At 41.3% G+C, this 17224-nt stretch overlaps 1 protein-coding gene across 2 annotated transcripts in view; it reads left to right on the top strand.

Annotated features, from left to right (window-relative positions):
- LOC144596712 (kinesin-like protein KIF13B) overlaps positions 1 to 17224 on the top strand; it is a 180729-nt gene that overhangs the window by 136128 nt on the left and 27377 nt on the right. For both annotated transcript variants that reach the window (XM_078405429.1, XM_078405428.1), the window contains exons 27-34: positions 1503 to 1602; positions 4179 to 4305; positions 8380 to 8435; positions 9257 to 9381; positions 10939 to 11115; positions 11950 to 12042; positions 13482 to 13634; positions 16725 to 16802. In XM_078405429.1, coding sequence (XP_078261555.1) covers positions 1503 to 1602; positions 4179 to 4305; positions 8380 to 8435; positions 9257 to 9381; positions 10939 to 11115; positions 11950 to 12042; positions 13482 to 13634; positions 16725 to 16802 — 909 coding nt within the window. The remainder of the gene's footprint in view (positions 1 to 1502; positions 1603 to 4178; positions 4306 to 8379; positions 8436 to 9256; positions 9382 to 10938; positions 11116 to 11949; positions 12043 to 13481; positions 13635 to 16724; positions 16803 to 17224) is intronic.

The following is a 17224-nucleotide window of genomic DNA, read 5'->3' as shown; positions in this document are numbered from 1 at the left end:
GTCCCTAGTGGGTGTAGGATAGTGTTAGTGAGCGGTGATCGCTGGGCGGCGCGGACCCGGTGGGCCGAAGGGCCTGTTTCTGCACTGTATCTCTAAATCTTTAAAAAACAAACTACTACCCTTTGTGTGGATAAAGATTTCTATTAAATCTTTTCCTCGTATTCACCTACTCTGGGCAAGAGATTGTGCATCTACCCGATCTATTCCTCTCATGATTTTATACACCTTTATAAGATCACCCCTCATCCTCTTGCGCTCCAGGGAATAGAGTCCCAGCCTACTCAACTTCTCCCTACAGTTCTAGTCCTGACAACATCCTCGTAAATCTTCACTGTACCCTTTCTCTACCGTAGGTAAAGAGGCAAACATTACATTTCCTGTTCTTGCATAGAGTGAGTGCAGGTGAGTGCCAGGAGCACAATGCCAAGGGTGGAGGTGGAGGCAGATACAATAGTGACATTTAAGAGACTTTTGTATTTGCCCATGGACATGCAGGCAATGGAGGGGTATGGATTATGAGCAGGCAGATGAGAGTTGGTCTTGGCATCATGTTTGGCGCAACATTATGGGCCGAATGGCCATACTGTTCTATGTTATATGGAGCGGCATGCAGAAAGTGAATAGGGTTTTTCCCAGGGTAGGGGAAAGTAAAACTAAAGGGCATAATGATAAGGTGAATGGGAAAGATTTAAAAGGGATTCAAGCAACTTTTTTTATCCCACACAGAGGGTGGTGTGTATATGGAAACATGAGAATGTAGATGGCACGGTTAGTAAATTTGCGAATACCATTACAATTGGTGGTATAGTGGGCAGTGAAGCAGATTATTTAAGATTACAATGGGATTTTGATCCACATTGTGATCAGGTTAATCAAGACCCAGTTTAATTTTAAATAGCCTTTCCCGTGATACGAATAAAAGACCTTTGAACCATTATGCCACCAATTTTAGTGTTATCCCCAAACTTACCAATTATGCCACCTAAATTCACATCCAAATTGTTAACATAAATAATGAACAACAGCGGATACACCACCAAGTGCTGTGCACACCATTTGTTACAGGCCTCTCATCCAAGAATAGACCTAAGCCACCACCCGTCAAACCAATTTTGTATCCAATTGGTGAGCTTGCCGTGGATCCCATGTGATCTAATCTTCCAGGCTAGCATTGCATGCAGCACCTTGTCAAAGGTTTTGCTAAAGTCGATGTTGACAACATCTACTGTGCTGCTAGCTCTCCTCTTCAAAACACTCAATCAAATTCATGATACACGATGAGAATCAGATTCAATTACTTAATTTAAGAGGCATTTAGACTGACTTTTAAATAGGGGATGCATAGATAGATATATTCTCAGTGTAGGCATATGGTATTAGTCTAGATGGGCAAAAAGGTTGGCATGGACATGGTGGAATGTAAGGCCATTTCTGTGTTGTATAACTCTATGCTTGTTGAAGAGAGGATGAGCATTAACTCAAGTTTTTCCTACTTATTGCAGGAGAGAGATTTGGAGAAGATTCGTCGGAAGTGGCTCAGTGCATTGACAAAGAGGCAGGAGTATCTTGACAAGCAGCTTCAGAAACTCAATAATAAACCTAGTAAGCAATTTTTGATAACCTAATAATACTTAATTACAGCGTTTCTTACTTGGCAGTCTATCTACTAAATTTCTTGTTTCAGTCAGTCCAATATGTGTTCTTAGCTCTTAATCCTTCCGCTCTGCAAAGATGAATTCATCTACCAAAAGTTACTGGTGAGAGGCTCCATATCTGTAAGCTTGAACAGTGTAAGCAAGTTTCTCAGTGTATCACACCTGGTTAATGTATTCTTCTTATCCAGTATCCAGACTGTTGGATCGATCAAATAGGTAATTACTCCATAGAATGTACTTGCAAGAAAATTCATCAAAGTTCATGAATTTCAAAAGTTTATGAAGTAATCAAACACTGTGCGTTACGAAAGATGTTACCTAATTTAACGTGTGTAGTGTTGTGAATTTCAGACATAAAAATAGACAATGCTGGAAACTCTTTTCTGACAGTCAGAATCTTTTTCCAATAGTCGGAACCATTTACCCAGAATGGAAAAATCAAATACTAGAGGGCATAGCTTTAAGGCAAGAGGGGCAATGTTTAAAGGAGATGTGTGGAGCAACTTTTTTTTGCACAGAGGTAGTGAGTACCTGGAACATGCTGTTTTATGTGGTGGTTGAGACATTTAAGAGACTCTTGGAAAGGCATATGGATATTGGGGAACGTAGGGATATGGATTATGTGCAGGTACTTAAGAGATGGTCTTGACATCATGTTTGGCACAAATATTGTGGGCCGAAGGGCCTATTGTTAAACTATTAAACAGGTCAGTCAGGTTCTATGAAGGGAGAAACTGAGAATATTTAGGCCGCAGTATTGGAGTCAATTATAAAAGATGAAATTGCGGTGAATTTGGATAGCAGTAACAGGATCGTTCCGAGTCAGCATGGATTTACGAAGGGGAAATCATGCTTGACTAATCTTCTGGAATTTTTTGAGGATGTAATTAGGAAAATGGACAGGGAGAGCCGGTGGATGTAGTGTACCTTGACTTTCAGAAAGCCTTCGACAAGGTCCCACATAGGAGAGTAGTGGGCAAAATTAGAGCACATGGTATTGGGGGTAGGGTACTGACATGGATAGAAAATTGGTTGGCAGACAGAAAGCAAAGAGTGGGGATAAATGGGTCCCTTTCAGAATGGCAGGCAGTGACTAGTGGGGTACCGCAAGGCTCGGTGCTGGGACTGCAGCTATTTACAATATACATTAATGACTTGGATGAAGGGATTAAAAGTAACATTAGCAAATTTGCAGATGACACAAAGCTGGGTGGCAGTGTGAACTGTGAGGAAGATGCTATGAGGTTGCAGGGTGACTTGGACAGGCTGTGTGAATGGGCGGATGCATGGCAGATGCAGTTGAATGTGGATAAATGTGAGGTTATCCACTTTGGTGATAAGAATAGGAAGGCAGATTATTATTTGAATGGTGTCAAGTTAGGATAAGGGGACGTACAACAAGATCTGGGTGTCCTAGTGCATCAGTCACTGAAAGGAAGCATGCAGGTACAGCAGGCAGTGAAGAAAGCCAATAGAATGTTGGCCTTCATAAGAGGAGTTGAGTATAGGAGCAAAGAGGTCCGTCTACAGTTGTACAGGGCCCTGGTGAGACCACACCTGGAGTACTGTGTGCAGTTTTGGTCTCCAAATTTGAGGAAGGATATTCTTGCTATTGAGGGCGTGCACCGAAGGTTTACTAGGTTAATTCCCAGATTGGCGGGACTGTCGTATGTTGAAAGACTGGAGTGGCTAGGCTTGTATACACTGGAATTTAGAAGGATGAGAGGGGATCTTATTGAAACATATAAGATTATTAAGGGGTTGGACACGTTAGAGGCAGGAAACATGTTCCCAATATTGGGGGAGTCCAGAACCAGGGGCCACAGTTTAAGAATAAGGGGTAGGCCATTTAGAACATAGATGAGGAAAACCTTTTTCAGTCAGAGAGTTGTAAATCTGTGGAATTCACTGCCTCAGAAGGCAGTGGAGGCCAGTTCTCTGAATGCTTTCAAGAGAGAGCTAGATAGAGCTCTTAAGGATAGCGGAGTCAGGGGGTATGGGGAGAAGGCAGGAACGGGGGGGGGGGGCACTGATTGAGAATGATCAGCCATGATCACATTGAATGGTGGTGCTGGTTCGAAGGGCCAAATGGCCTACTCCTGCACCTATTGTCTATTGTCTATTGTATCTTTCATTAGACAGGAAATGCTATCAATCAAATGTGTTTTGAGCTGCAAGGAAGGGAGAGGAGTGACGTGCACAATAAGAATGTCAGAGATTAAATGAATGGAGAGGGCATGGTGGCTGAGAGAGGATGGTGAAGACCTTTTAAATGCAGCTGGTCTGACTAGAGATGAATGAGAATAGAAGAGAGAAAAGAAATAAAAACTGTTGGAAATGTGAGGACTAAAATATGCTGAAAATATGAAATAAAATGGAATGCAGGAATTACTCGGGCTGGTGGCCTAAATGAAGAAGGAAATATTGAATTAATAAAAGGATATTTATCTGAAAGTCTTTCATATTGGTTTGTTGAATGTAATTTCCATGGTGTAACTGATTACAATGTCCTATGTCTCACAGACAAGTCTGAGGATGATGCAGATCGAGAGGCACAGTTGCTGGAGCGAAGATTGACTCTGACAGAAGAGAGGAATGCTGTACAGGTCCCATCAGCTGGGAGTGGAATCCCAGGGTCCCCAGCTAAATGGTTTGCCCAAAAAATGTTTGAAGATTTTTTTTTGTTGATAATATTAAATGCACACTCAAGTAATTGACACCCTTTGTAATCTCTTGATGCTGTTCTGCTGATTTCCAACGAGCCGAATGCCACAAGGGAAATGCAACATTTAACTGAATCAATCTATTGTAATGAGAGTATACTGGGACTGGTCTTCATGGTAGGCAGAATCAGTAGTGTGAGAAGAATGGACAACTTTTCAAACTTATTCTGAGGAAAGGTTATCATCCCAAAACTTTTTCTCTTTTTCTCTAAATTGATTGTGTTCGCTTGGCTTTTATAAAGTCATGCAGCACCGAAACAGGCCCTTTGACCCAACTCATCCATGCCAACCAAGATGCTCCATCCTAGCTAGTCCCATTTGCCCACATATCCCTCTAAACATTTCCTATCCATCTACTTGTCCAAGTGTTAAATGTTGTTGTTGTTCCTGCCTTGCCTGCAAGACCTCACACTTATCTGCATTGAACTCTATTGGCCATTCTTCAGCCTACTTGTCCAGCTGATCAAAATCCTACTGTAATTTTTGATAACCCTCTTCACTGTTAATGATGTCACCTACTTTGGTGTCTTCTGCAAACTTACTAATCATACCTTGCACGTTCTCGTCTAAATTATTAATATAAGCCACAAACAGCAATTGGCCCAGCAACGGACCCAGAGGTACACCACTATTAACAGGCCTTCAGTTGCAAAAACAATCTTCCACCACCACTCTATGCTTCCTTCCATTCAGCCAATTCTGTATCCAGCTATCTAGCTCTTCCTGGATGCCAAGCAATTTAACCTTCCGGGACAGCCTACCTTGCGGAATCGTATCACTTACTGTAATATATAGGCAACATCTATGGCCTTGACCTTGTTGACCACCTTGGTTATTTCTTTAAAAAAAACTCTTATCAGCTCCTGAAACACAATCTCCTATGTACAGAGCCACATTGACAATCTCTAGTCTGCCTCTATCTATCTAAATGCATGTATATCATATCCTTCAGAATCCTCTCCAGTAATTTACTTACCACAGATGCTAGGCTCACCAGTTCCCAGGATTTTCCTTGGAATCCTTCCAAAATAGAGGCACATCATTAGCCATCCTAACTCTACCGGCAACTCGCCCATGTCTAACGGCGATTTATATATCTCCGTCAGGCTCCTGCAATTACTTCACTACATCCCCTGGTGCCCTTGGATATATCCGAGCAGTCCCGGGAGATTTATCTTGGGACATCCAGCACCACCTTGACCGTAATCCGGACTGTCTTCAAGACATAGAGTAGAAACAAGGAATTGCAGATGCTGATTTACCAAGGCAAGAGGAAATGCTGGAGTAATTCAATGGGTCAGGCAGTATCCCTGGAAAACATGGATAGGTGTCGGGTCGGGACCCTTAGAGTCATCGAGTCATACATTGTGGAAACAGGCCCTTCAGCCCAACTCGCCCACACCAGCCAACTATGTCCCAGCTACCCGAGTCCCACTTGCCTGTTCCTGGTCCATATCCCTCCAAACCTGTCCTATCCATGTACAAGTCTAACTGTTTTTGTTAAATGATGGGTTAGTCCCAGCCTCAACTACCTCCTCTGGCAGCTTGTTGCATACACCCACCACCCTTTGTGTGAAAATGTTACCCCTCGGATTCCTATTAAATCTTTTCCCCTTCACCTTGAATCTATGTCCTCTGGTCCTCGATTCCCCTACTCTGGGCAAAAGGCTCTGTGCATCTACCCAATCGATCCTCTCATGATTTTGTATACCTCTATTAGATCTTCCCTCATCCTCCTGCGCTCCATGGAATAGAGACCCAGCCTACTCAACCTCTCCCTATAGCTCACACCCTCTAGTCCTGGCAACATCCTTGTAAATCTTTTCTGAACCCTTTCAAGCTTGACAATATCTTTCCTATAACATGGTGCCCAGAACTGAACACAATACTCTAAATGCGGTCTCACCAACGTCTTATACAACTGCAACATGACCTCCCAACATGTATACTTCAGACTGATAAGATATCTTTTTGTAGAAGGGTTTTGATCCGAAACATCACCCTTTCCTTCTCTCCACAGTTACTCCTGCTTTTTGTGTCCTCTTTGGTTTAAACCAGCATCTGGAGTTCCTTCCTACAGATATCTTTTGGATTATCCTTCATCTTATCTGCAGAGCTATCTCTTGTCCTCTTTTTGCCCTCATGATTTACTTCTTATGAATGCTCCTCGGTCTGAAGAAAAGTCCTAACCCAAAATGTCACCTATCCATATTCTCCAGGGATGCTGCCTGACCCTTTGAGTTACTCCAGCATTTTGTGTCTTTCCTGTCCTCAATACATCTCCATTAACTGTCCCAAGTATCCGGGTCTTTCTCCACTTTAAGAGTAGAGGAGGAATACTCATTGAGAACCTTGCTCATCTCTTGCAGCTCCTCACTTAGATGGCCACATTGGTTTCTCTGGGTCCCTGTTCTTTCTCTAGTTACCCTCTTTCCTTTAATGTACTTTGTACATAAAATATCTTTGGATTCTCCATAATCTTGTATGCCGGAAGTATCCCTTTTTCCCCTCATGATTTCCTTCTTGAGTATCTTCCTAAGTCCTTTAAACTCCTCCAGGGATAATACACTTGATCCCAGCTGCCTAGATCTATCTCATGCCTCCTTTTTCCTGACCAGAGCCTCAATTTCTCATGTCATCCAGGGTCTTGCAGCAGGATCTTGATCAGTTGGGCTGAGGATGGTTAATGACGTTTAATACAGATAAGTGCGAGGTGTTGTATTTTGGGTAGTCAAACCAGGGCAAGACCTTCACAGTGAATGGCAGGGCTCCGTGGAGTGTTGTAGAGCAGTGGGATCTCGGAGTGCAGGTACACAGTTCCCCGAAAGTGGCGTCACAGTTAGATAGGGTGGTCAAGATGGCTTTCAGCATATTGGCCATCATCAGTCAGTATAGAAGTTGGAATATGATGTTACAGTTGTTTCAAACATTGGTGAGACCACATTTAGAGTATTGTGTTCAGTTTCAGTTGGCTTGCAATATGAAAGATGTTGTTAAGCTGGAAAGGGTGCAGAGATTTACAGGGACTTTACCTGGTCTCGAGAGCCTGAGCTGTAGGGAGAGGTTAAGCAGGTTAGGTCTTTACTCCTTGTAGTGCAGGAGGGGTGATCTTATAGATGGGCATAAGATCATGAGGGGAATAGATAGGGTAAATGCAGTATCTTTTACCCAGAGTAAGGGAATCAAGAACCAGAGAACATAGGTTTAAGGCATGAGGGAAAATATTTAATAGGAACCAGAAGGGCAAATTTTTCCACACAAACAGTGGTAGGTTTACGGAACAAGCTGCTGGAGGAAGTAGTTGAGGCAGGTATTATCACAACAATTTAAAAGGCATTGAGCAGGTGCATGGATAGGAAAGGTTGAGAAGAATATGGGCCAAACACAGGTAGGTGGGCCATGTGTAGATGGGACATTTTGGTCAGCATGGGAAAGTTGGGCGAAGGGTCTCTTTCCATGCTTTATGACTATATGACTGTTCAAGCTTCCTTACTCCCACCTGCCTTACCCTTCGCTTTAACAGGAACATGCATACTTTTCATTCTCATCATCACACTCTTAAAAGCACTCAATTTTCCAGCTGTCCCTTTGCCCACAAACAACCTACTCCAATCAACTTTTGCAAGTTCCTGTCTAATACCTTCAAAGTTGGCGTTGCTTCAATTCAAAACTTTAACTTGTGGACAAACCTTGTCCTTATCAATGACGATTTTGAAGCTAATAAAACTGTAGCCTCTAGTCCCAAAAGGCATGCCCACTGACACTTCAGTGACTTGCCCTTCCCAATTTCCTTTGTGCTCTCCCTTGTAGTGTATCTACATATTGTCTAAGTAAACTTTCCTGAACACATTTCAAACTTTCCTGATAAATTAGTGTATGGTCGAGCAGTCACATTTATTTTCCTCAACTTTGAGGCCAGAGGTTTGATGAAAGAAATCATTATTTTTTCCATTTAGGAATAAACGATATTAATACATTTTATCTTGGTGCCTTTTTTGCAGGAGCCCAGCAGTTGGAATGGAAACCCATGTTCCTGTTGTTTTTCTTGACTTAAATGGTAAGTCATTGGAACCTCTCAGCATTGCCATTTACATCCTAGCAAATTAATAAAATCTGTTGGCTTTCATCAAATTAACGCAGTCAAGATTTGGTTTTATTTTATGGCAAGTACTCAGTACTATTAATGACAAATAGAGACTAGTGGCTGGAATTAATGATGCAAGTCTATTATTTAATTCTACCATGTCTAACTAAATTCTAGGTTTGGACCACTGTTTATAGCCTGTATTAGGCACAGTAATTTAAGCATGGGCTCTGGAGCTTAGATTAGTTCCGAAGCATGTGGAAGTCTATGTTCTTTCTCCAGTCCATTTTTTTCCGATGAAGTTCTTCTGGAAAAATACTTAATAATTTTTCCCAAGCTCACGCCAGGGGAAAAAACTGAGTCCACGCTTCAGACTTTTTCCTACCCCAGGCATCCCTCGCCAGAATGAATATTTCTTGAACTATTTTTTTTTCACTCATGGGCTTGCACTTATTTTTGTTCTTGGTCTCAAATACCATTTGCACAAAATTGGCTTTTTTCTTTCTTCTCTGCGCTTTGAGAGAGAGAGAGAGAGAGAGAGAGAAGGAATTGTAGTAGCATTATACATCCCAATGTCCATTCTTATCATTCAAGATCTTAATTTTCACTGAGTCCAACAATCTGTAGGCATCTAGACCAGATTCTCAATATCTGGATACCAGAGAGAAATGGCATTAATTGAGGAATTACATCAATGAAAAAAAAGCCTTCATCATTGCTCAATAGACCTCATCTTTCTGATTGCGTAGCTGATTGTGCTGTTTCTCCCAACTCTTTTTCTTATGCTTCTCTAGCAAATGATTTCAGTTCCCGGGAAGATCTTGATGGACCAGAGCCTGGTGGACTGGATGCCAGCCTTACAGACGAAGATATTGATGACATTTTAGAACTGCAAATTGCAAAACATCATGAAACAGAGGTGATGTAACCTTGTGATTTGACCTAAAATCTGAAAATGTGGAAGAGAATCAGGCTGCAAGCAGTTAGCAACAGGAAATGTGATGAGAAAAGTGACCAGGTGATGGCAGGGGAGCATCATGAATTTGACAAGCAGATACCTGAATCAGAAAAAGGTCAAGAATCTCTGGTCTTGCAATTGGTAGAACTAAGATTTTATTTAAGTTAAAAAGGGAAGAAACGAAGTAATGAAAGATCAAATGACCTTCATTGAGAGAATTCTATAGCAGTTGTAGGTTGTTTTTCATTACTATTTGATTTATCAAAAGTCATTCATCCATCATAAAAATAATTGCGAAATTAATCAAATCAAGGGGTTACATTTCTATGTTAAATTGAAAGAACACAACAGAATAGAATTAAATGGAATTGGGGTTCAGTTTCACTCTTTCATTCCCAATCTATGACCAAATTTCCATCAAATTTGTGACCAAAGTTCTCCCAGCTGTTTGCTTTTGCTCAAGATTGAAGCATCTGCAATATGTTGTCTCCTTTAAAATCATTCCCTGGTTAATGCACAATAATGCTTACGGATTCATATTTGTATCTTCCTTTACTGAGCATTTTACTGAGCATTTTGTCATTTGGCCCTTCGAGCCAGCACCGCCATTCATTATGATCATGGCTGATCATCTACAATCAGTAACCTGTGCCTGCCTTCTCCCCATATCCCCTGATTCCACTAGCCCCTAGAGCTCTAACTCTCTTTTAAATTCATCCAGTGAATTGGCCTCCATTGCCTTCTGTGGCAGAGAATTCCACAAATTCACAACTCTCTGGGTGAAAAAGTTTCTTCTCACCTCAGTTTTAAATGGCCTCCCCTTTATTCTTAGACTGTGTCCCCTGGTTCTGGACTCCCCCAACATTGGGAACATTTTTCCTGCATCTAGCTTGTCTAGACCTTTTATAATTTTATATGTCTCTATAAGATCCCCTCTCATCCTTCTAAACTCCAGTGAATACAAGCCCAGTCTTTCCAATCTTTCCTCATATGACAGTCCCTCCATCCCAGAGATTAACCTCATGAACCTACGCTGCACTGCCTCAATAGCAAGGACGTCCTTCCTCAAATTAAGAGACCAAAACTGCACATAATACTCCAGATGTGGTCTTACCAGGGGCCTATACAACTGCAGAAGGACTTTGCTCTTGAACTCAAATCCTCTCGTTATGAAGACCAACATGCCATTAGCTTTCTTCACTGCCTGCTGTACCTGCACTCTTACTTTCAGTGACTGGTGTACGAGGACACCAAGGTCTCGTTGCACTTCCCCTTTACTTAATCTGACACCATTGAGATAATATATAGGTGGTAAATATAAACAGATAGTGAGAGGACAACCTTTGTTAGTACTCTGACCTGAAACATTATATTTGTTTCTTGTTCCACCGATGCTGCCTGACCTGCTAAATGTTTCTGGCATCTTCCTTTTTTATTTCAGATTTCCAGCTTCTGTGTTTCTTGTTTCCACTTGCATGTAGTAAATACTTAGTTTTGTTTTTAAATTGTTTCCAAAAGGTGAAAGCAGAGGCTTCGTGGGATTCCAATGTCCATAACTGTGTGTCACTGAGCAAAGGGACGCCAGTCGATGAGCGGGTGTTCCTCATCGTGAAGACTGTGGTGAAGCTAAGTCATCCCGCTGACATGCATCTGGTGCTACGTAAACGCATCTGCGTAAATGTCTACAACTGTCAGGTACAGACAAATCTGCTGGTAACAACAAAATTCGGGCTTTATTTTATTTGCTGGATTTTAGTGGAAAATGGTGCACAAGCTAAATTTAATGAAACATTTAAGACTGACCTTCCTAGTGGCTCAGTTCATGGTGCCATTTCCCAATGTGGATTGTTTTGGATTAAGGGATGGATAAAGACAGTCTTATGTGCTCCTGATTGATGTTTAGTGACCCTGTTAGAAAGTATGCTGACCAGCATTGATTTAAGGAAATTGGGGTATTGATGCAAGGTTGCGGTGGGCGAAATACTGTGTCAACAACCAGTCATACACAGTCAGAGAAGGATCAGGTGCTAGTATGTGTGAATACAACAGAAGAGTGTTGGCATTGGAATTTTTATGAGCAATAGAGAAATGAAAAGTATTTAAGAAAGGAATATTGTATTGGATTCTAAAGCGATGATAGTCTTGGTTAGGAAAGCATCAGGGTACTTAATGAAGTTGATTGCTGGAAGCTTATTTGACTCTATATATTTAAGCATCACAATTTTCACGCGCAAACTTGGGGGTTCCTATATCTGAGCCGTGAGAGTTGGAACCAACACTAACAATGGGGTTGAGTTAGTTGAAGGTGTGTGCGCTCCATATCGGATAAATGGCAACACCAACTCAGTAAATTTTTACTAACTTCATTTGAAGTTTCAGATGCAATGATGGGTTCTACCTGAGTGGAACACGCCACTAACCCAGAGTGCTAGAATTGTTTTATTGGGTTTGTTTGCCTCTTGTTCATGATCTGATGGGCTATTGTAGAATGTAATGACATGTCACTTATATTAAGAAATATGATTCCAGGGTTTTGCACAAAATCTCTTGAGAAGAATGTCCCACAGGAGTACACTGAGCGCATGTGGGGTGACCTTTGAGATTGTCTCCAATATTCCAGAGGTATTTAAACATCAAGTCTGTTTCTGAGACGTTTTCTGAACTTTGTAAAAAAAACTTTCCTTATGTATTTCACTAAATGTTATTTGTGTCTATGCACGTGGTAAACATTGAAAGGGGTTCTTGGGGAAGGCTGATCTAACGCAAGTGTTTATTGTCTGCATGTCTACTAAATATACCATAGAAGCCTGAGAGGTATATAATAATCACTTACTCAGGCAGAGTGGAAGTCAAGCTGAGAAATTCAAGGACGATTTCAATAAGAATAAATGGGGAGAAACTCTTTTTGCTGAAATGAAGGTCAATGACTAGAATGCACAGGAAATTATCACAAGAACCAAGGGAGAGATGAGGGAATTTTTTTTGGCAGCAGGCTTAGATCCAGAATATATTGTAAAAGTGGTGGAAGCATCTTTAATGCTACCTTTCAAAAACATGGATATTTATAAAGTGGAAACATTTGTTTGCCTCGTGAGTAGAAAATAATAGAAAGTAGGACAAATTGCATTAGACCATGGAGACTGAGTGCACGATAGTCGAAGAAGTTTAATTACGGGAGTGACTGTAATAGCTATTAAATATAAGATAAGCAGTCAAAAATGTTCCCCATCCTGATACTTAATATTCTCTTAATAATCTCAACATCTCTTAAATTACCCCATTTTTGTGGGTCTAAGAAAAATATTACCATTCCCTCCAGCCATACCAAGCAGCTGAAGTCCCATGATTGGTAGCACTTCAATAAATATTATTTTCAAAGCCTTTTTATCTTTTCAAATTTCCACACAGTATTCGACTGGGGGGATTGTCAGGCCGAGGAAGTATTACATAAAGATTCACTATAACTCTTCTTGTTACTTTACAAGATGAACGTATAGTTCCAATCTGCCTTTTCATTAGATCCTTTGAGACTAGGGATCAGCAAGATTGGTTGCTTATCTTGAGCCTGAACGATGGGCATTGAAGGTGTAGTCTAGTCAGACCACTACGCCATTTCAACTCAATAGTGTTGAATCTCTTGCTGTAGGTCTAATGGCTAAATGTGCATTCTCAAAGCTTTTGTGGCTTACTTGGAGAACATTTGGATACTTGAGACTTTACTTTAGACATACAGCGCGGAAACAGGCCCCTCGGCACACAGAGTCCCCGCCGACCAGTAATTTCCCCATACACTAACACTATCCTACACACGAGGGACAATTTACAATTTTACCAAAGCCAATTAACCTACAAACCTGTACGTCTTTGGAGTGTGGGTGGAAACCAGAGCACCTGGGGAAAACCCACACGGTCACAGGGACAACATACAAACTCTGTATGGACTGCACCTGCAGTCAGGATTGAACCCGTCTCAGGCCCTGCAAGGTAGCGACTCTACCGTAACGCCACAGTACTGGCCAATATGGTAATATGCACAATCGAGCTTTTCCTTTCTTTCTCAGGATGCTCAGGCATCTGAAGACCGTGAAACCTTGGCCCGAATGGCAGCGGAACTGGAAAATACGGAGTCTGCTGAGAAGGAAGCATATATTGAGAAATACCTCCGCAGTGTGCTGGCAGTGGAGAACATCCTTACACTGGACCGACTACGTCAGGTGAATGTTATGAAATAGGGTTGAAAAACAATAAGCTGATGCTTACCCTCTCTTGTGCTACTACTTGTGGAAATCCTTGAGTACTTTTGCTTTTCCTTGATGTGTGCAGATAGGAAGGTTACATTTCTAGAAGCGGCATTGGGATCCAATCCAGATTTGGTATTAAAATAATTGGTGTGGTATGTATATTTGCAATTTTGTGTGTTGCTCGAAAGCAGTTCTGTAAAAGCAGACATCATTCTGTCATTAGCCATAATTATTTTGTCCATTTTTTAGCATTTATTTCGATTTTTAATTGATATGCATTTCTACAAACCTGAAAAATAAGGATTGCGACAACAAATGTAATATTGCTGTTTAAACACCAATCATAACAAATGCAATTGCTAGGTTTTTAAAAATTTCTAAATATGTACTGGACACTGTATAGCCAAATGAAGCAAAGAAATGCTCTTCCACCCTGGTCTAAACAGTTCTAACAAGGAGTGCCATTCTTGCTTCACTCTTTGTTTTACACACATCAATGTACTCCAATTACTAAGGATGGAAATATTTTTTGTTGTTTTGTGAAATCAACATTTATCAATGCAATTGGTTGTATTCTACCAAGTCTGGTTACGTAGAGCCTTGATTCGTGGTGATTTTCCTCTCATTTAATTGAAGCTGATCAATAATGTTAGGCTTCTTGACCTCACACGCCTTCAGTGGTAACGCTAATTTCTGCTGAAATTTTTTTTTGATATGAATTGTTTTTCCATTTCAAGAGTTGGATTCATTCTGTTGTGACTCAAACGGCCAAAGGTTTTAGAAAGGTGATCTAACGAAATTTATGACCAGTGGCGCTGCTGATCTTTCCAGCCAACTAAATGTGCTCAGCTTTCAGATCATGAAAACGCAGGCAATATCAGTAGAACTGATTCCTGGCTGCAGTCCGTCAGTGACAGACCTGAATGTTATTCTGCTGTCAAAGCTCTGGAACCCCTTTGTTTTGATATCCACATTGCCACCCTGAGTAAGACATGACCCATTCCTTCTCTCCAGAGATGCTCCCTGTCCTGTTGAGTTTAGTTTAGAGATGCAGCGCTGTAACAGGCCCTTTCGGCCCACCGGGTCCGCGCCGACCAGCGATCCCTGCACATTAACACTATCCTATACCCACTAGAGACAATATTTACATTTACCAAGCCAATTAACCTACATACCTGTACGTCTTTGGAGTGTGGGAGGAAACCGAAGATTTTGGAGGAAACCCATGCAGGTCATGGGGAGAACGTACAAACTCAGTACAGACAGCACCCATAGTCGGGATCGAACCCGGGTCTCTGGCGCTGCATTTGCTGTAAGGCAGCAACTCAATCGCTGCGCCACCATGCCGCCCTCTATTTACTCCAGCTTTTAGTGTCTATCTTCGGCCCTCTTCATGAAGTTGGTTTTGGTATCAGGAATGACACAATGTCTAGTGTCTCACTGCCTCTGCCTGCGTAACAACACTTCATGAAGGAGCATGGAGCACGAGCATGCTGGGGATAGTATGGAGAATATTCAGTCTACCCACTAGAAGCACAAGAAACTCAGCAAATGTGGCAGAAAGCGTTCACCGTGACACCCACCTCATCACACACCTGCTCCATCTGTGCTAGAACTTTCCAAATAGTTTCATCGGTCACTTCAAACATCAAAACAGAGTGGAAGCAATTCACCCTCAATCCTGAGGGATTATTTAAGGAAAAAGCAAGAAGGTAGTAATGTTTGACTTTAGACCCAGATAAGGTAGAAGCAACGTGTGTAAGAAGGAATTGCTGATGCTGGTTTAAACCGACAAAAGACACAAAAAGCTGTAGTAACTCAGTGGGACAGGCAGCATCTCTGGAGAGAAGGAATGGGTGACGTTTCGGGGATCTGAAGGAGGCTCTCGACCCGAAATGTCACCCATTCCTTCTCTCCAGAGATGCTGCCTGTCTCGCTGAGTTACTCCAGCTTTTTGTGTCTTTCTAGAAGCAACGTGTGATGGATTTCACCGGAGTTATCAAGGCAACACGATGAGCCAATGATTGTTAAAAGGAAGCCGTTTGCTATTAAATCTGTTTCAAGAATTCCGGTTGAGCAGAAACTAAATTAGATGTGAGCTAATTGCGTATCAGTGTCGTTATATATGTAAAGTAAAAATCTGGAATGTATAATCATTATTTTCTGCCAATTATTTTTGTGTATTTTAGATTTTCTGAACTTTTGGCTTCCACTTGTTAACACTGGTTCAACAGAATATTATTATTATTTTGAAGGGAATTGCTCATCAGTCCAACTACTGGTGTTTCAAATTGTTTAGCCAGATGATATCCTTGATGGTCCAAACACATCTGAAGACTTTGAGAAGGCCAGTGGAGTACAGTTGGAGGAATTAATTTATGGAATGGAAAAGGTGGTTGGAGTGTAGAGTGAAGTTTATTGAATTATTTATAAATTTGTGCAAGGGCTCTGATTCCCTGCCCACCAATACATTGTTCATTGAAGGATAACAAAGGGGGCATATGAACGGGACATGAATTAGCTTACGTTTTCTTCACGGTCTTATAAACAATGGCATAAGTGCTCAGAAAACAAGATGGTAGATGAAGATAGACACAAAAAGCTGGAGTAACTCAGCCAGACTGGCAGCATCTCTGGAGAGATGGAATGGGTGACGTTTCGGGTCGAGATCCAGACTGAGATGCAGATTAACTCAATCTAATTGACTAATGGAACAAGCGCAATGGACTGTGTGTTCTCTTATGCTGGTTGTGAGTCTAGCAAGGTGTAAATAAATAAGAGAATTTGGCTCAATGTGATGCTCACTTTGACCCTCCTGATACAAACATATAAAGACTCACATGAATTGCATTAGCATTGTGTAATGGGTCTCCAGAAAGACTATGACAGCAGGAGAGGAGGAGGGAAATTGGCAAAAAAAAAGTACTAATATTGAAAAGCCAGCTGCTTGCTTCTGTGATGAAATTTCAATTTTGCAATGTGGAACTGCAGATTTATCTGTGTCGTCTGGCCTTGTCCTTGTCCTCATTCTGTGCTGTTATTATTTTTGTGTTTTGTGAACAGGAGGTTGCAGTAAAAGAACAATTAAACAAAAAGCGTAAATTGACCAGAAGGTGCAACAGTTCTCCAAATGTCAACCGGGTATGATCTTGTTACTTTTCCCCTCTGCCCATGTGAAGGTGCTTTTCACCGCGTTGCTGTGAGAGTATTATCCTTCAATGTGTCTATGGAGACTACACGATTAACACAACAAATGTACTAGGCAAAGACCTTTGTGAAGGATAGTTATCCAGTATACCTGTTGCAGGTTCTTTTAACAAGACTTTTAAAGTTTAGGCGATGTATCTGTTCAATAGATCTGTGGGAAAAGGAAGCTTTCGATGTGTCTTCATGGGAGAGCAATATCTGGCTCTACAAAGTGGGATGTTAATATAGGTCTAAGATTTTGATGTTAATAAACATCACCTTGTTCACCACCTTGCTGGTAGCTAAAGGACATATATTTACAGCTTTCTCTAAAAGATTGGAGATTCTGGAAATTATTTCTTTAAATGTGGAATTCT

This window comes from Rhinoraja longicauda, chromosome 9, assembly GCF_053455715.1.
Source record: "Rhinoraja longicauda isolate Sanriku21f chromosome 9, sRhiLon1.1, whole genome shotgun sequence".
In the NCBI taxonomy this organism is placed as follows: Eukaryota; Metazoa; Chordata; class Chondrichthyes; order Rajiformes; family Arhynchobatidae; genus Rhinoraja; species Rhinoraja longicauda.
This window is presented reverse-complemented; position numbering and strand designations above follow the sequence as displayed.